Source organism: Manacus candei, unplaced genomic scaffold (genome assembly GCF_025592945.1).
Source record: "Manacus candei isolate 608988 ecotype Guabito, Panama unplaced genomic scaffold, ASM2559294v1 h1tg000014l, whole genome shotgun sequence".
Lineage (NCBI taxonomy): Eukaryota > Metazoa > Chordata > Aves > Passeriformes > Pipridae > Manacus > Manacus candei.
Genome location: NW_026138062.1, coordinates 56,071,515 through 56,097,044, shown reverse-complemented (window position 1 = coordinate 56,097,044; position 25,530 = coordinate 56,071,515). Strand labels below are relative to the sequence as shown.

Genomic DNA, 25,530 nt, shown 5'->3' with positions numbered 1-25,530 from the left:
GGTGTATGCCGGCGTACCCGGTGTGGCACCAGCAGCACCTGCTGCGAGCTCTGCAGAACTGCAGGCGGATGGGAGGCGACGGGGACAGAGCTCCCGAGTCCCACTGCAGGGAGCCCCCGGGTTCCCGGGTTTGCCCCGCACAGCTGGGGGACCCCCGGCCAGTGCATTTCACAGCGAGGCCAGAGCCGTAAGTGCTCAGACAGCTGTTAAAGAAACCGAAAAAAATGGTTTCTATTAGCGAAAAGTGACCAAAAAAAAAAAAAAAAAGATTACCTTCTGTCTGGAGAGTTTACATTTTTAGAAGCAAAGAGGGGCTGTGGGAATATTGTTTCTCATAAGACTATTGGATTTGGTGATGTGCCCTTGATGCAAGCTTGGAAAAACGCAGAGACAACAGGGGAGAAAAAAAGGTGACACTGGTGAAGGGACACAGAGGTGAGGGATTTCACCATTGTAATGGCTAATAGAGAGGGCAGTGCTAACATGCTTTGTTCAGAACTGGGATTGGGATTTCTCTGAAACCTGCCCTTTTAAAAAAAGTCTTTCTCCAGAGGGTTTTTATTGCACTGAGTGTCAGGTCTCAGCATCCTGAACTCCTGTGGAGGCAACGATTTGCTGAAATGCTGTCACAAATATCCCCCAAAAGGCATGCACGCTGGATTTACTGTTCTTGGTATTTCTAAGATAAAAATTAAACAGAGCATATTAATTTAAACAAACCTTATTCCAACTACATCATCCATACAAAGACATACAGAAGGACACAAGCCCCAGAAAACAAGGTAAAAAAAGAAAAACCTTTCCATATCCTCCTTTACAACTGTTAGCTTACCTTTCTCTTCAGCTCTGACCTGAGTCTCATCTATAACCATGCACCTGAACTATACAAAATGTAAAGACACCTCCTGGGACATCACCTTTGGACTCGATTTTCTCACTCACATGCTACAAAAAAACGCACCAAAATCCAAAAGGTTCCTGTACAAACCCCACCCCAAGGTCCTTGCTTTGCCCAAGAGCAACACGCCCCAGGTGACTGGCAGCCTGCAACTGCTTCTGCACCCAGCTGGGTGTGATGCCAGTGGGAGGCTCTCTATCAGCAGCCTCGGGGGAAGGAAGGAGTCCTCTCTCTGTATCTATGCTGTGTGCAAGAAGCCATGTGTGTTCGTGCTGCTCCCTGCCAGTGCAAATCACCCAGTTCTCACAGGGAAAGCCCTCTGAGGTGATGAAGTGTGGGCTCTCACAGGCCACCCAGCCCCAGTCTTTCCACTGCCAGCACTAGGAACAACAGAAGTGCCAAGTATCTCTGCCCACAGCAGCCAGGACAAAAGCACAGCCACCTCCCTGAGTGCTTCCAACCCACTCTCAGCCAAACTCAGTCTGCAGTCATGGCTGATCAGGCTGGAGCTGACACTGCAACCCAGAACGGGGCAAGGTTTATTCCTGATCCCCAGATTCCAGAAAAAGGTACATCCCCCAGAATGACATGCAGCTTTAGCATTGCTGAAAACATGCAGTGTTTCAGGGGTGGGAGGGCACTTGCTCCTGGGGCAGGGGTGCTCCCAGTCACACAAAGGTAGGTTTCAGATCGTCTTTGAAATTCACCACAGGCTGGGGCCCACTGTGGTGCTCTGCCTGGTGGTCCATGCAGTCACTGGGCTCTGTGTCCGTGTCCGTGCTGCTGCTGTCCAGGGAGCCACGTGGGCTCTGGAAGCAGACCTCGCAGCAGGGCCGGTGGCAGCCGTGAAACATCTCCTCAGAGCTGCTGCTGCTGGAGTCAGAGTCTGGGTAGTAGTACAGTGAGCGCAGGGAAGGCTCAGCAGGTCCCCTTGGGGTGCCCTGCCACCGCCACTGCTCCTGCGGGATGCACGAGGAAGCACCCTGGGACTCTGGCCATCCTAGCCACCCCTCTGGCTGAAGGCAGACCTCCCTAGGGATGGCTGGAGAGGATGGTGCTGGGGGGTGAAGGAACCCTCTGCCAGCTATCTCTCCTTCCCTTTCCAGGGACATGTGTGCCGACTCCCCATGGATCCAGCTGCCCACTTCCTTCACCCTGTGGTTGGCACGAGGGGATCCATGTCCAGGGAAGTGGGTGGAGGCAGGGGGCAAAGGGACTCTCCGATGGTGCCTCGCCAGGTAGGGGCTGAGGGGTGTGTGGATGCCTGGGTAGCCGTCCTGGCCCCCCCATGTTTCTCCCTGGTCGCCTGGGGTGCCCCGGCTGCCAAGTGGGGGTCCTGCAGGTAAGGCTGGGCTGTAGTTTTTGCCGTCCAGGCTTAGCTCTTGCAAGATTTCCCACAGCTTCTCACTGTTTACATAGCTGACTTTGGGGGATGACTCCCAGGCTACACCACCTGAGCTGTCCTGGCCTGGCAGCTGCTCTGGAGTCTGCCCCTCCTCTGCAGGTGTCCCACACTCCTGGACGTCTTTCAGGCCACGTTCAGTGCTGCCCCCTGCGTTAAAAAGCAGCACCTGAGAGCAAACAGGCTCGTGGGTTGCGTGTTCCTGAAGGGCCTGAGGATTGCTGCAAAGAGGCGGTGTACACAGCGAGCACCCATCCCTCTCTGGATCCGGGGGGCAGCGGTCCCCTGGTGCATCCCCATGCCCCCCTGAGCTCCAGGTGCTGGGAGCTGCGGGCAAGGCACGGGGATTGCAGTCGCTCTCCGCAGACATCAGCCTCATCAGCTTCTCCTTGGCGCTGCTCACTTGCTCCTGCAGGCTTTCAATCACGGCGTTTTTCTGTGTCAGACAAATAAGCCTGTCAGGCACGGGGCAGGCAGAGGGTATGAAAACACTGCCAGCTTGGAAGCTGGCATTGCTAGAAAACAAATCGCCCCTCTCTGCATGGCAAGAGCCACACTGGCAGCCTGTGTGACCTCATCCTCCCCTGAAGGCCTCCAGATGGGAGTGTGGGAAGGGGGTCACTGGGGCAGGCAGCTCTCCAAGCTGGGGTGCTTCCATCTATGCAGTGCAGGTGAGAGAACAGGAGGCTGGGGGCTTTTCTGAAACAGAGCATCTGCCCTCTAAATTAACCAGGTTTGACCAGGCTGTGGCAACCAGGCTCTCCTGCACTTCTCCCTACAGATCTTTTTTTTAAACCCTCCAGATTATGCCTGAATTTTGGTGCTTTGGAGTGCAGAGTAATGTGACAAAACAAAGCAGCTCTTCCCATCAGGAAGGAAGAGGCTGGTGAGGGATCACCAGTGTGGACAGGGGTGTAAAAAAGGGCTTCCCACCCTGCAAAGCCTTCAGCCCACAAAAGGTAAGGAGAGAAGCTGGTGTGGTTGAGGGGCCCTAGCAGAGCCCTGTACCTCGGTGAGCAGCCGCTTCATGGAGTTCTTCTCCCCTATCAGCTGGTAGAGCTGCTCCTCGCTGTACACTGAGCGGCAGCTCCTGCTTGGGCTGGTGAAATATTTTGCCATGTGGCTCACAGTTTGGCTTTCTTCTTCAAAGGCTTTCCACTGCTTGAGCTAGGGAGTAGAAGAGGATGTTATCTGCAGAGCCCCTGCCAACGCAGTGGGAGGCAGGCACAGCTCAAGCTCGAAGGAGACAAAGGGACTTGAGAGGGGGAGACAAAGGCAGGGTGTGACAGGAGAGCAGAGACCAGTGGCAAGAGATGGCTGGGCGAGGGGCTGCAGTGTCACTTGGAGCCTCCCACCCATCTGAGCCCTACCCTGTGTCTGGCTCCAGCTTTTAATGCAGAGGAGTCAGTGCCTGTCTGCACTGAAACCTCTAAGCACGCTGTAAAAGCCCCCTCCCTCTTCTCCCCCCTCCTGACTCTGTGACAGACAAAGACAGTGTCACGCATGCCCCCTTATCCCTGAATCACTGGTGACAGGCTGAAAACCAGTAATGCTTAGTACCTATTTTCTCATCTAGTGTCTGCATGGAAGCCTTGTGCAGCCCAGCTCCAGCTGCTTATTGATCTCAGATGAGCAATAGAAAAGCAAGCCCATTAGGAAAAACAAGGTAGTGAATTAAAAGATCCAAGTTAAATAAAATGTTCAAGGGCCCCAGGCTCCCACAGAAAAATGGTACAGGCAGAGTGCAAGTACAGTTCATCAGCTCCTCTGCCCTCAGTCTGAGAGACCCGGCACTTGGCAAAGCATCGCCAGCAGGTTTGGTGCTTGTCAGAGGGAGACTGGATCCTTGCTCCCAAAGGCTGCTCATCTAAGGGGTTGGGACTCTGCAGTTACACTGCCTCAACTGAGGTAGGAAGGGACCTCTGGAAATCATCTAGTCCAAACACCCTGCTCAAGCACGGTCAGATGGAGCAACCTGCCTAGGATTGTGTCCAGCTAGGCCTCAATTATCTCCAAGTATGGACCTCTCTAGGCAACGTGCTTCAGTGCTTTATGACTTTCACAGAAAAAAACAACCTTTTTCTTATGTTTAAATAGAATTTCCTGTGTTTTATTTTGTGCCCATTGTCCCCTGTCCTGTCAGTGGACACCACTGAGAAGAGCCTGACTCCCCCTTCCCTACTCCACCCCCACTGGTATTTATATACATTACTGAGATCCCCTGAGCCCTCCCTTGCACAGATGTGTTCTTTCTTCAGCTTCACCTCTTCCTCCCTTTCTCACCTCATGTCCTTGAGCCCAAACATCCCTTCAGACATTCAACTGAGTAAACAACTGTTTCCTCTCCCTGTAACAATGGGAGCATTATTCCCAATAATATGGTGGCCAGGCACACTAGGCTGCTCCTGGAGGACACGGGAAGCAGAAGAGCCTCACCTCACCCCAAAAGGCTTCCTCACTCATGGCAAAGCCCACCTTCCCTCTCTAAAAGCAGAAAGGAGGACAGCCTCCCCTGGGGATCACCAGTAGCAGAAAAGTCTCTGAGCCTGGCAAGGCCATCTGGATGGCCTGAGCCCAGCTCCATCCCTGCCATGGGCAGAGACTTTCTGTGGGAGTGGGCATGTGAGGTATGAGGACAGGACAAGCACATGAAGAACAGATCCCACCACCCACATTGGAGGACGACACCAGCGACTGCCTCGCCTCCACCTGTGCTCTCTGCGTGGCTACCACTTGTGGCATATTCCTGCAGGAAGGTTCTGAGCAGCAGCTCTTCAACACACCTGCACTCCTTGGAAACCTTCCAGGACTTAAAGGGGGCCTACAAGAAAGCTGGAGATGGACTTTTTACAAGGACACATAGGGATAGGACAAGGGAGAATGCCTTTAAACTGAAAGAGGATAGGTTTAAATTAGATAAAAGGGAGAAATTATCCACTATGAGAGTGGTGACATACTGGAACAGGTTGCCCAAGGAAGTTGTGGATCTCCCATCCATGGAAGTGTTCAAGGCCAGGCTGGATGGGGCTTTGAGTAATGTGGTCTAGTGGAAGGTTCCCTGCCCATAACAGGGGTGTTGTAGCTACATGATCTTTAAGGTCCCTTCCAGCACAAACCATTCTGTGATTCTATGATACTCCAGGAATTTGCTTGGGGAAGCAGAGCCACGGGGGGGCTTGGAAGATGAGCTGTGCAGGTGAGCCCAAACACTTGGGGAAAAAAGCAGGAAAGTAAGTGCTTTGGCCCACAAGGCTGCTGTTGTTAAACTCTGAAAATGTGCCCGTTTCCAGCCAAGTGACGGGATAGAGGTGGAAGATACCTGTGGGACAAAGATGAAGCAGTTGATCGTGGTTGTACACACAAAAATTCCTCCTGAGGTAAAACCAAACAGCAAGTTGTGCCAAGTACGGAAGAAACGATGAACTAAGCAGATAGTGCCAGCAGCCAGGAAAACGAGGTTGACCCCAACGATGAGTGTCAAGGACTGGTTGACTGGTGAGGAGCTGACACTGTCGGTCAGACCGGCCAAGTAGGTCCCATACAGCAGGAGAATACTCTGGAAGCAGAAAAAAGAGGTTTCCAGAGTGTGGAAAATTACAGCCTGATGGTGTCAACCCCCACTTCAAACCAAGCCCGGTGAGCTCAGATACACTCAGTGCAATCCTAATTAATGCTCTTTGATCTATAATGCAGACCTTGAGTGCGCGCTGGTGACGCCGCAGCGAACGCCCGGCACACTGCTGTGGGCCAGAAGTGGGGCTGGGGAGAGAGGGCAGGAGGGAAGGTGCCAGTCGGCACCGGGAGTCCCAACCCAGCTGTGTGAGATGAGGGTCAGGTCAGCAGGTGATGCCACAGAGCAGGGGATGGCCAGGAGAGATAAGACACAAAACCTGCCCCTTGGGCAGCCTGGAGCAGGAGAAGCAAAGATAGACAGACAGACAGACAAACAGGAGACAGAGGTCCCTGCAGGGATGCAGCAGTGGGGTGCCGTCTAGGAGCAATGACATACCTCTGAAGGAGCAGGAAGGATGTTCAGAAGGACATTCAGAAGAAAAAGGCAAGAAGAAATGGAGGTTTAGACTGAAGGAAAGAGGATGTACTTGTTGCCTCTTTAAATAGCAATCCAGGAAACTACCAGGTGCAATTCTTCTCCCTTCCCTTTGCTGTTTCCTGACTCCAGCAGAAGGGAAAGGCACTAGAGAAGTGCTCTGTACACAGAGGAACTGACACCCCCCCCCCAGCAGATCAGTTGTTTAAGAGCAGGCTGCCTCACCCCACTGGCCCTCAAGTGTCCCCTAAATGTATCTTTCCAAGATAGTTTAATCTTTTTCAAGATTAAACTATCCAGCAGGATGAACCCTTCCTTCTCCAGGGCACACTAGCAGGAAACACCAAGTATCTTTTGCGCACCTCCATAGTGCAGGGTATGGTCTGCCTTCAGGATCATTTGGAAATAGCATCTAACAAAATCCCAAGCACCTGCAACAGCCCGGAATACAGAGAATATGATTTAAATTATTCCTGTGCTACCTAGTAAGTGTAACTATGTCTGCCTTAATTTACTAAGAGTCATTGTTACTTGGGCATCAAGAAGTGCTTTGTGACCTGAGTGCAGATGTTATTTAGACTCTTCTGGACCCCTCTGTGCTGTGGCTGCTTGATGATCATGATGACCACTGCCAGGGTTAAGGTCTGGAGGGACACGGGCAAGAGAGGTTCATGTCCACAGTCTTTGGTGAGACTTGCAACTTCAGAGCACCACAAATTCTCAAGGCGGGGTTGTAATAGTGAGACCTGCCTCACTGGGAACTAGGCCGACACCTGACTCTGCTTTGTAGAATGTGAATTGGATCATAACCATGTCCACCATGGGGCACCTCCAAATGGCCCAAAGGCAAGTCAGCTTCTAATCCCTGAGCGAGAAAATAATCAGCACCAAAGTCCCATTTAAATTCATACAGTCTATCTGGGACACAGACAACAGCACTGCCGTCTAGTAAACTAGGACTTTCAGTAAGCACAGGACTAAGTGGTTTGTTTGTTTATTTTAATCTTGAGCAGGGAATTTTGCTCCCAATTCCAGGCAAGTCCTTGGCAAATCATTTCTGTTCATTGCTCTGTTCCAGTAAAACCAGGATAGTACACTGAGTGGCTTCCCAAAGGGCTGAGCACATTAATGCTGTGGATGCTAAGAAGTGCTACGTACGCACAGAAATAAAGCCTACTCTCACATTAGTGTAAATCCAAACTAACTCCAGAGAAAGTACTAAGGAAATAACTCCACAACCCCCAGCAGGCAGAAGGGGACAGGGTCAGATACAACACAACACTAAAAAATATTACTTGGGACTGATAGTGGGAATGTTTTATTTCAGAAAGCATTTTGTAGGAGCTGTAGGCAAAGACATTACCTGTCTAAACCCTAACAAAAACTGCAGACAAAATCAGAGGTGGAGACACAGCACTGAAAACCCAGAGAATACCTACATTCAATACCAAAGGACTTCTAAGGACAGGCTACACTAATGTCTTTGAAATGAAGTGTAGGGAGGAGGACTTGGCTGTGTTGTAAGGTCCCTTTCTGCTCTTTTTCCTACAATTTTGGGTAGATGGTCAGTGAGTATTACATTACAGTGAATCACAAAGGAACTGCCGGTACTGCACAGAGATGAGGCCATTACTGCAGAAAGGCTGTGATCTCACAAGCTTCATCAACATCAGCTTTCTGAAATGTGTCCAGCTTCTGCCATACCAGAGACACATGAGACCACAGATAATTACAGCAGTAATTACACCTACATAGTTACATCGGTATAACTAACACTTCTGGAATAAGAATGGCCATGTGCAGAGCTCCACCAGTGAAAGTGCACCCTGGTGGTATAATTAAGCCGATAAACATCCTGTAAAGGCAGGGAGTAAACACTTGTCATCGGCACCTCCTTGGTTTGGAGTCAGAGGACTCAGGGACTGAGCCACACGGTGCACCACTGCACTGGACGGCCTTCTGAGGCTTTATGGAAAGAGTGCGCTTTAGAGAACAGCAAGACATGAGTTTTAAGAAGTGAGATAGATGAGGCACAGGGGGTTGCAGGGAGAGAGAGACTGTATGTGCACTGTGTACAAAACAGAGATAGTGAGGCAGGGAAAAAGTGGCTTACAGGGCTTTTACACTTTCTAAGATGGGACGGACTGGAAATAGGAGGGTTTTTGAGATGAACAGGAGTAGCTGGAATCTGTAATAGGCCTGTAGCTTGGGAGGGCAGCGAAACAACGAATGCTGCTAAACAGTTTACGTTGTAAGACAGAGAGTTATAATTCAAGAATCGATCAAGGGGTTACGTACCTTAAACCCTAAAATGAGAACGAGCCAAAGATCAGAATAGAGCGATGCACAGGACTGCACCCGGCTCATGGAGCAGGTCATGCCTTTCTCTGTCGCCTAGAAAGCAAGGGAAAGACTGAAGTGAAGGCTGTGGCCTGGGCACAGACTGAGAGGCAGACACATCTAAGCTGGTCTTCTCTGCAAATGTCTAAAAGGATAGGCCAAAGCTGGTGCTACCCGGGGCAGAAGGTTAAAGCAAGGAAGATTTTGGCATTCTGCTGCCAACAGGGCTGGTTAAACATTTCTCTAAAGCATATGCAGGTGCCATGGACCCCTCCCTGTGTCACCCACGTGATCTGCACAGACCTGGAAATTTTGCAGTGGACCCTCACCTCTGTAACAGACTGAACAAAAACCCAACCCAGAGTGACCAGAAGTTTTTCTGACTTGTTTTTCTTTCTATTGTTTTTCAAACAGCACCTCCAAATGCCTGGTCATCCACCAACTTTGTCCACAGAGTTCAGATAGAACATGGCAAAACTCTCCACCACCCCTCCTCATCCCCTTACCCGCAGTGAGACGCCGAGGCTTCGGAAGCACTGGACTGGATCAGCAAATACCCACGTCAAGAGCAACACAGCATCTGCCAGCACCAATGCTGCCACCATTGCCAGCAACTGGAGGTCTTTGATAATCTGTAAACACACAAGAAGTAAAAGGTACTCTGGGGAGCAAATGGACACCAATGACCTCCATCCCCTTGAGTCCCTTTCTAGTTGTTTCTTTCAAGCAACATGTCTATCCTACTACTTCCCCCAGAGGGGAATCCAGTGGCTCACCTACATCAGAGTTGGCCACAGGATCTCTGTCTCCAGTTCCCAAACTCTTGGAGACCTAATCAGGCTTGGGGCCAAGCATAAACCCTCCCTGATGGTGTGGATAGCAGGTACATGCTGTGACAGAAAACAGTTCCTCCAAAACAAGACTATGTCCATATCACCAGCAGAGACAGAAAGGGTGGGGAAAAAAAGCTGGTAGTATTATGATTTTGAAAGTTTAATACAGATCCTGGTGCATCAGGAATGGGACTCCTTGCTGGTACCCAGTTCCCCTGCAAACCGTCTCATCTCACCTTTCATCTGAGACTTACTTTTTCACCACTGGAAAGCGGCTACTGAAGGCTCTAAGTTACATGCACTGTTACGTGAACAAATTTCCCATTTCCCTCCCAGCTGCTGATTCCCCTTCTTTAAGTGCTGCAGAGGAGTGCCTAGTGCTCCCTCCCTCCCTTCAAGAGATGAGATGCATCTGGGGATGGCCCTACATGAGATGCTTTTGAGGATACCTGGTTTATATTCATCCCACAAAAACAATCAGCCCAGCCCAGGACACAAATACTGGCATGTAGTTTAATGAAGGCATGGGGCTGATGTAAAACAAGACCGAGACCTTGCTCAGTGATGGGGCTGTGACTCCATAGGGGAACAGGCAGCCTGGCAGGGCACCCGCTTACCTGTGGAGTGGAAAAGCTCTTGCCTCATTGCTCAGGAATAAATGAGGGGCCCATGCACAGCTAGGCATGAAACTAGACCTGTGATTGTAGCATCCATCCCTGTCCTGTACCAGTTTTTATCTGTTGTTCCACACTGGTTTTTGCTGGTGTTTGCCCTCCTTGGGAAGTTCTCCCCCCTCCCTTCCCTCCTCGGGTGCTGTGTACTCACCACCCGCTTGTCCGGCACCCTTTGGGTGAACACCTTGTAGAGCCGCCAGCTTTTCCCCAGGACGGGGCCAAACACCAGGGAGGTGCCCACGCACAGCAGGCAGAGCCGCACCTGCCGGGGGTCAGAGCAAGGAGGCTGAAAGTGGGGCTTGCAGGGACAACCCTCACCCTCCCACCCAGGGGTGCAATAAAGATGGGTGGGGACATGTCTATGATCTTCTGGCTTCTGGAAAGTCATATCAGACATTAGAAAGCTGACCACAGAGTGAAATAAATTAAAAGGCACATACTCCTCTGCAGGCATGTCTGCTGCCTGCCTTTTCCTCCCCATCCCGAGAGACTTTCATCAGAGGACCAGGCAGGGAGAGCCAGGCAGCTTGTGAGCAGCAGGGGGACGGTAGGTCCCAGCACCAATAAATCACTTGCTGGCACCTCCGTTAATTATCCTCAGCCCAGCGGCTGAGCAGGATGCAGGGTGTGCATTCTCCCACGTCCCACTCTCCCATATGGATGCATGCCCAGCCCTCGGTCTGGCAGGGCGGCTGCCTCAGGTCAGGACGTGGGGGTTCATCACACAGGTGAGTGTTTTGATGAGGATCTGCTCTGCAGCCAAAAAACTCACCTGCAGCCTCACAGCACCTGTGCTACTTTAGGCAGTGGTGGCTCTGTGGAGGATCCCATCTCCCTTCAGGCTCCCCTCTCCCTACTGCACTTCTACAAGCCCAGCAGCCTGCCTGCCTGTGGGACCTCTCTCTCCCCTGGGGACCTGCTTTGAGTCCCTTCCTCGGTGCAGATGTGGTTTGCACAAACAGTGAAGGCCATTCAGACAGAAAGTATCTGGTTGCGTTTTGTGTATGTGACAACCACAGCCCGGCCGCGTGCAGCCAGCAGCGAGGTGGTGACAGGCTGTGGCTAAGAGAGCGCACGTACAAACAGCCATGTACATGTGCATGCATGACGGTACCCATCCCAGCAAACCCCCCACTCACCTGAATAAGCTTTTCCATGGAGTCTCCAGAAGGCAGGCTCTGCTCCTGAACCCCAAAGAGGTAAGCACTCGTGTAAGTCAAGCCGCTGCCCAGCAGGGTCACAATGTTGAGATTGGGGCTGGACATCTTCACGATCCTCCAGGAAACAAAGCAGGGAAGGTGGTGACAGTTACTGAGCATCATGACCTGGCAGCACAAGGGCGAAGTCCCCTTATAGGGGCCACGATGGCCATAAGGGATGCTGACTCATTGTCCAGCCCCCAGCCTCTGACATTCACACCTGCTCGAAAAGCTCAGCCATTGCTCCATAGTGCATAACCCATCTTCTCTGCTGTCTTGCTGGAATGCTTCACTGTGCTTAAAGTACTCATTTCACTCTACCCCAACACTTCTGCTGTAGAGGGGTAGAAGTGGAAAACCACACCAGCGCACCACGTGGTGACTGTCCCCAGCTTTGGGTGCAACAGCTACAAGCACCTTCAAGAACAGGCTCTTCCTACTGCTCCTTCCTCTGAGGAGATATTTTCACACAGCACAGTCTCAACTTCAGGAAGCTGCCTGCAATGTTCAGCTTACAGCCTCCCCTCTGTAATTTCACCCCATCACTCATAATCCTGTAATTGTATTCAGGGAGGGGAGAATCAACCCACCGATCTCTCATGACCTGTCACCCTTCCCCAGCAAGCCCATCAAGCAAAAGCTGTAGCTCCTGCCATCCCCCTGCATAGCTCTGCCCCTTCAATCTGCTGCCAAGTCATTGCATTTCTCTACCCCTGAGCTCCTTCCTGGCTTGCTGCCTCGCAAGGGATTCAACCTGGCCCTTTCCCTCCCTGACTTCCTTGCCATGCCTCAGCCCCTGGGGAAAGATATTCATCAGCTCACTCTCTCAGCTGCATGCTGAAAAAGGTCTCCTTTGCCCTCCCAGGTTCAGTAGGCAGACCAGTATTTATTTACTGCAGAGCAAATAAATAATGCCCATTCATTACAGCATGCTCTGAGAATATCTTCAGGGGCCTAAATAATTTGGTAATCAATTAAGGTGGCCACACTACTCAGTAAATTAAGTGCTTCAGATTGGGATGCAGGTCATGCAGATGCTGCAATGCAGCAGGCACAGGGCTCACAACACAAACCCTTATGGGGCAGGACCTTCCTGACTGCATAGTGCTTGTTGGAAGCATTAAGTTCCTTAATGCAATCAGAGAATCAGTTCAGGCTGCACACAGATGCACGTCTCTGTGCAAAACAATGGCACATAGAGACCAACAGGTTTGCCAGGTGAAGCTTGGGAGAGGGATGTATCTCTGGAGGAAAAAGCAGTTGAGAGACTAAGAGACTAATGAAGCTGAGGAGAAAGTGGCAAGGAAGCAGGCAAGACACTCAGAATTGCTGAGGAAGGGTCAGTGCTGGCTGAGACAGTTTGAATTACAAGGAATTGTTGAGCCTTATGCTTGGATTTATGCTGTCTTGAGGGGAGCAGGAAATTTTACATCCTCTGTGCAGACTGAACAGCACCAAGGAAAGTCTGCACTTTACAACCAGCTTCTCTCACCAATGAAGATCATGTTCCACAGCAATATGGGCAACCACCAAGATCAAAAAGGGGTAGCAGTTATCTTCAAAGTATGAGTGGCCCAACAGCAGGAAGTGCACTGTGGGGGAGCATGATGGGTTTGCCATGGAGCTATGCTGCTCAGAGTAATGCTCCCAAGACTGTGAGCAGAAAAGGAGACTTGTTTCCTTTCTGCTCACTCCTGTTGATGTTTTTATTGAATGGTACCTTTGGGATGAGACTATGCACTACTGTCTGTGCCACGCCAGAGGGCATCCATAGAATCATAGAATCATTAAGGTTGGAAAAGACCTCCAAGGTGATCAAGACCAACCTTCGACCAAACACCACCATGTGAATTAAACCATAGCACCAAGTGCCGTGTCCAGTCGTTTCTTGAACACTTCCAGGGATGGTAACTCCACTACTTTGCTGGGCAGAGCATTCCAATGCTTGACAACCTTTCAGTGAAAAAATTCTTCCTGATGTCCAACCTGAATCTCCCCTGATGCAGCTTGAGGCCATTTCATCTTGTCCTGTCTACAGCTCCCTGCCTTGGAGAGGAAGGGAGCAGCAGTCCAAACAGGACTGTCTCCATCAGTGATCAATACTGGATGTGATGGAGAAAGCTGCAACAACCCTGGCATTGGCCTTGCTTGCCCCGTGGTGTTCCTTCAGGCTCATACCTTCCTGACACTTAGCTGGTCATCAGCTCAAAGCCTGGTCCTGAAGGAGCCTCATTCCGCTGCTCCAGCTCAGGGGAATTGTCACAGTAGAAGAGGGAAGCCCTTACCTGTTTTTCCTGAAGCGAATTGTGAAGATGAGAAAGAAGAGCGCTAGCAGGACTCCTCCAGTCAGGAATGTCCACACAACTCCCAGGAGACCAGCAGAGAAGGATGGGAAGCTCTTCCCACTGTGGTCAAAAGATGTCTGCAGGAGGCAAAAGGGGTGAGGAAGAAGGGGACATTGCTGGGGCTTCCAGTGAAGGAGGTCCCTACTGTAGCATGATCACACCCATGGGTGCTCCTCCTCAGCCATAAACCACATCTCCTCATAAGCAGACACCCCGGCACCTGACCAAGACCCGCAGGCAGGGCTGGTGAGATGTGTGTAGACAGGACACGTACTCTGCCACTTGCTGAGTGCACAGGAGGAGAGGGCAGTCCAGGAGCCCTCTTCTTACAGCCAACTAGCCAAATACGTAATGAAGCCATACAAGTGACTCACAAACCTCAGGCAGCCCTGGCTGTAGGAGAGAAGAACATGGGCAATGGTTCCCCACTGTCCTTCTCTGGAAAGAAACCTCTGCAGAGAGGTCTCATGGTACCCCAGCTCATAGCACTCTTCTTTGGAAAGTCAGGTAGGGCATCCTTGGCTCCCACCCTTACCCCTCCATGCAGCAGACAACTGACCAGCTGGCTGACGTGACTGGGAGCCAGCAGTAGAGCTGCCAGTCAGTGCAGAAAACGCAGAGAAGGGAGTGTGACAGCGTTTTTCAGAGGCGTTACGCAGTGACACACCGAGCTGGGCTCCACCCGTCTCCAGCGGCTGGAAACTAACTGGGTCCCAGGCAGACATCAGCTGAGAACTGGCTTTTGAGGGACACTCCCAGAGCGGGTATGACAGAGGCACCTGTCTCCTTGCACATAAGCAACCTTATGGGTTTAAACCTCGATTTAAAAATATTCTCTGCAATCTTCCTATTAACGTAAGATGGACAAAATGATCCTATGTGAAACAAGAAACTATTTCCACTGTGGATCTAAAATGTTCCAGTATTTTTAACAGGGTGTGCATGCGTGGGTTCATTCACACATACTACCGGTGTGTTACTGACTTTTTTTTTTTCTTTAAAAAAAGTATCACTTTTACTAAGGTAAAAGTGGAAGGGAGGGGAATGGGATGTGAGCTGGGATAACATGCCTCCTCACTAACTTCTCTGGTGCTGTCCTTTCTCAGACATGCCCATTGACCTGCATGCAATTTCTGTGGCAGAAGACCACTTTCCCTGACAGTTGCCACTGCCCCAAACTCCCAATTCTTTCTTCAAGGCCTGAGTTGTTTCTGCTTCCAGCCTTGCTAGAAATAAATCTTCAGGGAGAAGTAAGGCAGATGTTTAGAGCCAATGCCTCATCTCCCTCTTCCCCAGCCAGGCTTTATCTCCTCTGGACAAGCAAGAACAAGGCACAACTTGGAGAATTAAAGCCAACACATAATTCTTAAAACAAAAACGCATCACTGCCACACGAGCACAGCTGATCCATGGGCTCCTGGCAGCTCACATGCTGGTGCCATGCTGGTTGCAGGGCAACTGTGTAAAGCAAACCCCTGGCTGGGAGAGACATCCAGCCGAGAGTCAATGCTGCTGCTGCTGTATGCTGGGATACAGCTGCATGCACACCTCAGCCTCGCTTTGCAACAGCGTGGAGGGATCCCTGAGGGGATACTCATATCCCTCTTGCAAACTGCTCCCCACCTCCTCTTCCCTCTCTCTATCCCCTGGGGAGTCTTTTGGCTCTCTGGGAAACCAGATGGTAGAGATGGTCAGCCACCCAGGGATCAGAAACACCCATATGATCTCCACCTTTCATTTCCCGAGGAACACACACCCTCCCACCTGACTGCTGTTTCCCTGGATGTTGATGCTACTTGAAGTTGATGGAGCGCTTTGTTTGCCGCTGAGAGGAGTAAATCCTGGTCCTAGCAGGGGGAATATTAATTGTACAGCAGCTGCCAGAGCCAGAGGAGCCAAGCAGCTTAGTCTTCTAATTAAAGGCTCATGGTCGTGCAGGACGTGATGGAGAGTCGAGCGGGCCAAGCCTCACTGGCCCATCCAGCAGCCTCACACGGTGCCAACTGCAACTGAGTGCATCCCAGTGTCATTTCCACTGGCTTACTGGTGTGTGGGGGGGTACCACTTATTATAGATAATGACTTTTAATTAAATCATGCCCTATTCACATTTGAAAAGCACTTTGAAGTTGCAGAGGACAGGAAAGGTCAAGGGCAAATGGGGCCATTTCAGGCCAATCCTAAGCAGCTGTCACACTGGCCGACACACGGGGGGTTGCTTGACATGAGTTGGCTGTCGTGGATGCTTCCTCACTACCTGGTAACTGCTAGGTGGTGTCACCTAGACTAGGCTTGTCTTAGAGGCCAACCAGCATGCTGCCTTTGGCTGGACTGGGATTACTTGTCAACTGCACCCCCCTTTCCATCCCTCCACCCAAATCCACTTCAGCAGAGCAAACCTCATGCCCCAGAGCACTTCTCTGCCTCCATACATACCACTGTTACGGTGCAGAGCTCCTGCAGTGCCCGCTGCTGCTGGCTGTCAAAACTGGAGCTGCCATCGCAGAGCTCAGAGCAGTTGAATCCCGGCTCCATAGCACATCCTCAGCCGTTATCCAGCCGTTCCTTAGCCCCTACTGGAAGGACAAGCGTTGGCTTTCTCCAGAGAGAAGAAACCTCCAGCATACACCCTATCTCCTCCTGTCAGCAGGGTGTAGTGAGGGGGTCTGGCAGGCCAGGGCTGAGCTCACCGAAACTGGTGTGGTGCACATCCAGGGCCAGGACAGGGAGTGCCCACCTCCCAGTGTCCCTTGGGGTGTCCTGTGCAGCGAAGTGAGTCAGCATGGAACTTGGGTTCCCACGGAGCACGGTGGCATCCCGAGCGCTGCTATACCAGCCTGCAAAACAACACATGTTGAGGTCAGAGCAGCCCCCAGCCCCTACACTCCAGATGTGGAGCTGAAACCAGGTGCTGTGCTGGTCTGAGCCAGGGCGTGGCACCCCAAACTCGCTGCAGTTTTCTTCTGCCAATGCATTTTCCCACACCAGTGCAATTTCCAGGGTGCATCTTTGCAGATACCCTCCTTGTGCTGGCAGCGACTGCCAGTTTGCTGGTATGTCCCCTTCTTCCAGCAAGGAACCAGAGAGTGTAGACAACAACAATCAGTAACAAGTGTCCTCATTGCTTAATAGGATCTACACCCAGGCCTGGGCGAGCAGCAGGGGAAGGCACTTGAACCAAAGCATTTTGGCTGACTCGGCCTGAGTGGCAGCCCAGCTAGCTGAAGAGCTGGCTGTTCATTAAGGAGATTTAGAACCCTGACACCTCCATGTTCCCCATCCCTCCTGGTGCTCTGGCTGCCAGGTATTGTCCCCACCTGCTCCTGCTCCCTTTGCACCACCTCTGCCTCTGTTCCCCTTTTCATTTCTCTTTTTGGTGTGGATTTTAATAGGCCTCATTACCATTTTAGACATGAGGTCATACTTGTCCTCAAGCATCCTTACTCAATTACCATTGTCACCAGTTTTAATTAGCTTCCAGCGCACGACCATAAGCAAGTCTCCTGTCGTTAGCAGTTGGGGAGGAAGCACAATAGCTCACTTCCTACTTGCTCCTCACAACAGGTGGGAGGAAAAAAATTATCCTTATCATGCTCCTCGGGGCTGCTCCCTGGCCAAGCATGCCATGTGCCTGGCTAGTGCTCCATCCTTCCCTCTTCCTAATCCTGACACTTTGATTCCCTCTCCTCATAAGTCCTTTCTTTGCAAAAACTCCTGTCATCATGTGAGCAAAGAAAGAGTAAACTAAAAAGAAGCACAGTCACCGGGACCTGGTCTGAAACTTGGTGTTCGTCATGGGGGATAATCAGGATTCAAACACCAGAAAAGCTACAGGAGCTGTTCTCAGGTCAAGTGTAGACTGATTTTTCAGCTTTAGAGAAGTTACAAGTCCCAACCCAAACACATCAAGGTCAGCAGGCTACTTGACCCAAATTAGCAGAGCCCCCTCTGAAGCAACAATCCCAACTTTCCCACTGGCAGAGGCCTTGATGTACCACAGGTCCGGACACAGTCCTGCCTGTCCCAGAACTGACCCCAGTGTGAGATCAGCTTGCTGTGTCCTACAAACACAATATCACATGAGCCAGACTTATGACTCTACACACATGGTAGAGACGTTTTTCAAGAGCGCTGATACAACCCAGCTCCATCAAACCTGCCTCTCTAGCTTGCAGCAAACTGCAGTGGTGTTTCCCCTACAGCAGGATCACTCGGGGGGGTTTTCATGCCCTCCACGGCTCAGGCTGAGTGATCGGACAAGGGGTATGGCTGCAGAAGATATCCAGCTGCTGGAGTGGATGCCAGGATTGCAACAGTGGTAGAGGGCAGTGGAGAGAAGGAGACAGGCTCCAGCTGAACAGTTCAAAGGGGGCTGCGTGCTGTGCCTGGGGATGGCAGCAGGAGTGGGACACTGAACCTTTGCCAAGAAGACCTGAAGATGAGCACTGCCCAGCCTCCAAAGGGCTCAACTTCTCCCCATGCCCTCAAGTGGGTTTAAAGACAGCCCCTACAATTCCTTGTAACTTTCTGCCATACCAGAGAGGGAACCCACCAGGTGGACCACTACCAAGGCTGGCATGAGGCCAGCAGGCACAACCCTCCCATGGCTCACAAATGGACATGTTTCCACAAGGAGCATCAATTCAACCCTCATCCACCCAGGAGACCATCCCTCAGTGGAGGGTAAAAGCCCTTTGGAGTCTTCCCAACCCCCACCCCACCATTCTGCAAAAGGCTCCCACACAATGTTGATAACAAGCCGAGGCCAATTAACATTCATTAGTATGCAACAAAGCAAGCACTAGTGTGGTTGTTGCTGGAAGGCAACAGGCATTTCCAGCCCAGCTCCTGCCTCTCGTGAGAGCTGGCAGGAATGCTGCTCCATGGCCGTGAGAGGATCCAAGGGGGACTGGTGCAAAGTCACTGACCTTCACGGTGAGGTTGGACAATGGTTGTGGGGACAGACACAGGTAAAAACTTACTTCCTTAAAATGTGAGGGTCTCTTTAGGGCAGAGACCTATGGGTTTGGTTTTTTGGTTTTTTTTTTTTTAGACCAAAGTGCCAACCAATTCTGATGGATCACTTCCACAGCACAGTCAGAGAATGGTTTGAGTTGGGAGGGATCTGACAGCTCTGTGCCCCCTTCTGCCCTCAGTCTCTGTGGCATGACAGCTGCTGGCTGTCTGGATCATAGTGGCTAGTACCTGATCACAGCTGAGCATCAGCATGTGTGTGGATGTGATCCAACAAGCCTCAAGTTGGTAGGAAATAAGTGACTAGACCACATGAAAAATATCACCACCATCATCTTCTAGAATAAAAAGGAACCCTTGACTGTTAAAACCAGTATTTGGATAAAAGCAATTTGCAGTCATCTTAATGGTTGATCTTCGGGGCTGGAAAACCTGTTTCTTTAGATCCATCAAGACTCAGGATTACTTATCATACAATCGTTAAGGTTGGAAAAGACCTCCAAGATCATCCAGTCCAACAATTAACCCAGCACTGCCAAGCCCACCACTAAACCATGTCCTTAAGCACCACATCTGCAAGTTTTTTGAACATTTCCAGGGATGAATATAGAATCATAGAATCATTAAGGATGGAAAAGGCCTCCAAGATCATTGAGTCCAATATCTACCAATGTTAAGGAACTGCAAATTAACCCATAAATAGCCCTCAAAAAAGATGCAGTTGATGTAATCCAAATGCACATCTTGACTCTCTTAAAGTTTCTTCTTCCTTTCAAAACCTTTGTTTTGAAAAACTAGAGGAAAAAAACCTTAAAGAAGCTGAAGAACTGGTGCAGCATTTATAGGCCCAGAGCAGACAGAACCACCTTTTCATCCCAACTGGTTCCTTTTGATCTAGTGTTGACAGAGAGACCTTTTCCTAAAGAACAAGGCGACATCACTGCTCAGTGAATCGAAAAGTGAAAAACTGAAGATGTCAAATGGCAGACAACAGAACAAATGCATTCAGAAATGTGCATGAAATGGTTTTCATGAGCTCTGCAATCCTGTCCAGTCATAGCAGCCCCGACAGAGAAATGGTACATGTACACCTCTGCAAGGGAAGAGCGGAGCACATCTGGAGAAGCATATCTGTTGAGGAGAACTTCTTGGGCAGGTGGCTCTGTGGCCAGCTGGAACCCACAACTTTGCTGTGTGCCAAAGGCAGAGAAGAACAACCAGGGGGAGGGAGCGATGTGCAGAGGGGAAAGCCATTCCTGCCACCTCAGGTGGGGAGCAGAAGATCTTGGCTTACCCATGACGGGTCTGTGCTGCTACTGCCACTGCTAGTGGGAGATGGTGATCTGCTGGTGGGGACAAGCCCCGGCTAGACAGGACACAAGGCTACACACTTACAGTGACAAGTCATCCGGATAACTGTTCCAGCGAGATAAACACCACGGGACGGGGTTTTGCAATTCAGAAAACACTGGCACTTCTGAGATAGGCTCCTGCTTTTCCCTTCTGCACTTCTTGTCCAACAAGATCCCTTCTTGTTTGACCTGAGAAACCTGCAATATTGCCAACCCCAAGGCGATCAAAAAAGTCACAAGCTAGACTTAGTGCAACACCTCCCGCAGTGAAGCTAGTTAAAAATCGGGAGTTAAAGCACACAGCATATCTAAAGATTATTTTTAATTTATATTTAAAATTTCAGCATTTACATTTTCACACTTTCCCCTGCAAACACAAAAGGAAAAAGAAAGAAAACCAAGAAATCCTGCTTATCATGTCATCCTAAAATGTGGGTTACAAAGCCTCAATCCCCAGGAACACTGGGGAGTTGCAAAGTTGTTACCCTTATTCTCAGGGACCATCCTGTGCACTTGCAGCACCCTGCTTTTATCCCTGGGATTTCCAGAGCCACCTCCAGGCCTCTCAGATACCTTCATCCCTGGCAGATGGACAGCTAGCTCGGTGCACAGGCACATGATGGGGCACATCACAGGGCCCAAATGGGGTCATCTTCCCACCCAGGCAGTGTCCCTGCCTATGCTGTCACTCCTTGACCCACACCCAGGGTATGGGAGATAACCACCAGGAGCTGCAGGACCTGCTGCATGCAAAGGAGGGAGATGCAGGACAAGGTGCTTCTGCCTCCAGATGCATGAGGAGCTCACTGTGCGACTCTGAAACACGAAAGTTTGTGCTGACTGAAGCTAGCTGTGATTTTGAAGTCTCCTACCATTTTGGATAGCACATCCCAAGATCACAAAGGCAATAATTTCTGAACACCAATCTTACCGATCGTCCCAACGCTGTATGTCTGTCCATTGTAGGTCTTTCAGCTTGGGAGGATTGCAGAAGGCTGGCACATTTAGCTCTGCCTCTAGTCTCTTTACCTTTTTAAATGCAGGTTAAATACCCATATGACTCTTTTCAGTTCTGTGGTTTATGTTTTGGATTTAAAGAAACCTCCATGCAAAAAAAAAAAAGAAAAATCATTATTTTTTGAACCACCACACAGTCCTGCGAGGAGCTGACTCACACTTCTCCCTCTAAGGAGCTGATAAGGCTTTTAACTCTCTAACCATAATTGCTATACAATGATAGGCATGTGAGAAACAGAGAATAGACTGGAGATGCTCAAAGGAAGGAAAATTGGGAGAGAATACCAAGACACATGGGGAGTGTGCCACAGATGATGGGGAGGTAAGACAAATCCCTGGAGCCGCTGATGAGCAACTTTGTGCCACCCAAAGAGCAAAGCCCATCCTTGTGTCCAGCTATAACAGCTGCTGAGCAGCACATGGATGGAGTGAGCATAAACCTCTAGGCAGACTCCCCAGAGTGTCTCAGAGCCCAGGGGTTTGGACCCCACTGCCCATCGTGCTGAGCTCATCCCTGCGTGGCCAGGGCTCCCCATACGGAGCCCAGTGACTGTGGGAAACAGCCAGAAAGCTCCTTCCAAACGATTTCACACCATCGGTACCCCCCTGTGGAAGCTCACCTTTCTGCAGTCAATGATAGAAGCAGCGGGATGGATCTCTGCTGTAAGACAGCAGCCTCACCACTTGGGGCTAAGGTGGGTGCAGCTACCTCCCCCAGAAGCAGGGCAGGGGATGTGCCCCAAGCACCGCTCTGAGACGATGCAGTGCTGCTCCCATGCCCTTCCCATGCCCAAGTCTCTGCCCCAGGCTGGAGGCTGGGGTGCACAACACCCCAGCAGCTGTGCTGCATGAACAACGAGGACAGAGGTTTTTCACCACCTTGGGCAAAATCTTGGCTTTTCATTACTCCATAACAACTTCATCAATCATTTAATTTATTAGTGGGAGACCACACCTGTAGGTGCTGTTCTGTCTCCATGGGACAACCTCCCTCTTCGTCCCCAAGCCCTGGCCCCCGTCCAGATCCCCATCCCAAGCACTAGGGATGTGGCAGATGACCTGAGAGTGGGGTGGCAGGGGCTGCCTCTCCAGAAACACAGCCATTTTCATGCTGAACCATACCTTCATCACAAAGAGGCAGAAATGGCCAGGGCTGGCTGCAGGGCCAAACTGCGTGGCCCTCAGAAACACAGCTCCTGCCCGCCACGCTGCCAGGCACAGCCAAAGAGAAGAAATGTTGGAGGTGTACAAAAATCCCCAAGCATCTGCTTCGCAGTTTGCCATCCCTGCAGCCCTGGTAGTCGCTGCAGGGCAAGCAGTAAGCCCCCAGCTATGGGGATGGTCAATCCTGAATCCCTGCCAGGGGATCACACCTGCATCACGCTTACCCACCAGGATACTGATTCAAGGCACTGTAACAGTGCCCTGGTGCAGCTCTGACAGGTCTCACAGCCTGGGATCTCCGCCCATCCCTGTTGCCTCTGTTGCCTTTGATGCCTTTATGGTCCTCCTCTGCTTCCATCCACCTGCATACATGGCTTCCTTCATAAAACTGCCTTTCCCCAGGCCATTCCCATCAAATGCTGCTACTTTCTGTTTAGTGCATGTGCCCCAATACACTGAGACACATTCAGCCCCAAGCACTGCTGCTGGTGGCTCCAACATCCCTTACTCCCATCCTCTCCCTCTGCCTTTGGGGTGTTTGCACCAGCCTGACAAACAGCAACATGCTAAACAGCTTTACAGGAAGGTGTAACCTGCAATTTTTTTTTCCTCTTAACTGTACCATCTTTGGAGAGCCACCATGAATAAGAGGTAAAAAAGCCTGATGATTTAGTACTTTGATTTACAAGAGAGATCTAACTTGTGGTTGAGGTGTGTATGACTTCATTAAAAAGCAGAGGCTCACCGCCACTAAAGCTGTTCACTGCCAAGCCATCAAACGCAGAGGGGGAAGAGGCCTCAGAAGGAATATTTCCATAAAGTTATGTTTCAGATTAAGCATATATAAGAGCTCTCCCTTTCCAAAGCTGGTAGAAAGCTACAGCTGCTCCTTCATGCAATCACACACCATCCCCTCACAGCCTTCGCAGCACCAGCACACCTGTGTTTTCACAAACAGGGCTAGGACGGCTGGGTTGCAAAGCTGGACAGCCCTAAGCATGGGGACAGCTGCTAGTCCTAACAAGGTCTGCGTGTTTTTTCTCTATTTATTTTTTTTCTTTTAAATTTGGCAGCATTTTGGAAATCAAGCGACATATTTAGTCCTTAAAGAGGCAGTAAAATGGAGCACTACAGCTTTTTCACCTTACCCCTGCTGACCAAGCAGCAGGGAATATTTTCCCCTAGGAGACAGATTTGACTTAAGGCTCTGAAAGCCAGAGATGTCCACGGCTCATCTGGCTCACCTCCCGGGTACTGCAGGCTGCCAAACTGCACCCACTGGTCCCCTGCTCAGGGTTTCTCATCTCTTTGCTGGGCAAAACAAGCACTTCATCAGGGGGCAGGGCCACATCAAGGTTTCCACGAGGTCTGCCAGCCGGGGCTCCCTGCAGACAGCAGTGAGGCTTGCTCAGGGGTGGAGAGGTGCAGCTCCAGAATTGGGGGCACACCCAAACCTGTGTGGAAAGCGCTACTCGTAAACCGTGTCAGCACAGGGGTCTGCAATAAGAGAGGCACATGAAATGCCCCGGCACCAGGCGGGTGAGGCAATGTGGCAGCTATATCAAGGATGCATCAGAAATGCCAGCTGCAACTCAACACTGGCAGCTCCCGGTTACCAGGGATCCGGTTCCCTTGGCTTCCTTCCTGCCCCTCTCAGGCTGCAGAGCACCTGTGTGGAAGTGGAAAATCCAGGTCTGGGTGAGGGCTCCATGAGCCGCCCCCCCGAGAGGTGACCAAGCCCTTGGGAGCTGTGTGATGCCCAATTCTGGCAGCCAAGGAGAAGCAAACGTGCTGGGTCCTGGAGTGTTTCCCGGGGGTCTCTCACTCCTAGCAAGCAGGGGCAGCATCGCGAATCCAGTGCAGAAAGGGCACGCGGGTCCCTCTCTCTCCCTCTCCACCCAGCAGGTTGTCGCACTGTAGAGTTGGTTGAAACCAATCTGAGCTCCGCAAGGCACATAGCTCGCCCAGGTAGCAGCGGTTTGGTTAGAACAAACTAACCCAGCGCTGCAGCTTCCCATTTTTGCATCCTGCAAAGCAGCCCTTTCCCATCGCGAGGTGCCGGCAGGCTCCCGTTCCCACAGCCGCCTTCTGCGGCGTGCTTGGAGCCTTCGGGACGGTATTTTCTGGAGAGCTACAAAACGCCGTTCCATGCCCGCCCCGTTTCAAGCTCAGGGATGCACTCCGGGCACGGCCAAGCAAGCGAAAGGCGAACGAGGAGCGCTCCATCCCCCAAGCGCGCCCCCAGACCGCGGCCTCCCTGCCCCGGGCAGAAGCACTCGGGGGGCTGCCAGCCCATCCCCGCGGGCTTGCCGGGGTGGGGATCTCGCCAGGCTGCACCCACGCCACCCGGCATCCTGTGGGGAAAGGGGCACGGGGAGCAGAAACACACCAAAGCGAAGAGAGCCAGGAGAGGAAAGCAACTCGGGGGGTAAACGGGGCGCCCTCGTCTCAGCCATCCCGCTCGCAGTCCCAAACACCGCTGCCAGTCCCCTTCTCCCCACCCCCCTCTTCCGAACCCCGGACCCCCGACCCACCTGCGGGGACGGCTCCCGGGCGCGGTGCAAACCTGCGGGGCTGGAGCAGCCCCGCCGCAGCCGCCGGGGACGCGGAGCTCGGCGCCGGCCCCGCAGCGCCCCGGCCCGGCCCGGCCCGGCGGGGGCGGGGGCGGGAGGGGCCGGGCCGGCCGCGCTCCTCCCGCCGGGGCGGTGGCGCCGACGGCCCCGCTCCTGTCGGACCCGGGACAAAACTTTTCGGCAGTGGGGAAAAACGCGGGAGCCCCGGCTGTCCTGGCGGGGCTGGATCCTCCTTCACGCCGGCATCAAACCCTCCCCAAAGCAACCCCCGTGTGGGAGCCGAGAAAAGCGGGACCCTCCGGCACAGCCCGCCCGCCTGGCCTCGGCTGACCTGCCCCCGCCGCCGCAGCCCGTCAGCCCCGCGGTCCCACGGCTGTGCCCATCTCCTGTCCCTGCCGGCGGGATGCGCCCGGCTGGGGACGGGCCGCCTCGCTCGGACGCTCCTGTCAGCTGAGGCAGCACAAAAAACCCACGTCTGTGGCAAAACCGGCCCGAGAAGTGAGTAAAAGCGAGGGCGGCCAACCTCGTGCTCCGTGACCTGCTTGTGCCGCCCCATGGCTAGTGGTAGCCAGCGTGACTACTGCAATAGGTATGCGTGTGTGAGCAGCAGTCGGTGTCATATGGACAGACCCACCACCTCTCTCAGCATCCCAGTGCCGATCGTTTCCTCTCCTGCCTCCCACGGCCCTGATGCAAGCATGAACTTCGTGCT

The 25,530-nt window shown here is 51.8% G+C and overlaps 1 protein-coding gene across 2 annotated transcripts; it reads right to left on the bottom strand.

Moving 5' to 3' along the window:
- Positions 1-645: 645 nt before the first annotated feature.
- Positions 646-24,894, bottom strand: GPR156 (G protein-coupled receptor 156). 2 transcript variants are annotated; one of them, XM_051779959.1, is made up of 12 exons: positions 24,780-24,795; positions 23,490-24,159; positions 16,429-16,575; positions 16,175-16,314; positions 13,680-13,816; positions 11,335-11,470; positions 10,347-10,457; positions 9,195-9,320; positions 8,647-8,742; positions 5,620-5,856; positions 3,309-3,467; positions 646-2,736 (listed from the first exon to the last, which is right to left on the bottom strand). In XM_051779959.1, exons 4-12 carry the CDS (start codon positions 16,271-16,273, stop codon positions 1,567-1,569), a joined length of 2,271 nt encoding a protein of 756 aa, XP_051635919.1. In that variant the 5' UTR covers positions 16,274-16,314; positions 16,429-16,575; positions 23,490-24,159; positions 24,780-24,795; the 3' UTR covers positions 646-1,566. The 2 variants fall into 2 exon arrangements, with proteins under 2 accessions (XP_051635919.1, XP_051635918.1); XM_051779958.1 differs by lacking the exon at positions 23,490-24,159 and having other exon boundaries at positions 24,780-24,894.
- Positions 24,895-25,530: the final 636 nt, after the last annotated feature.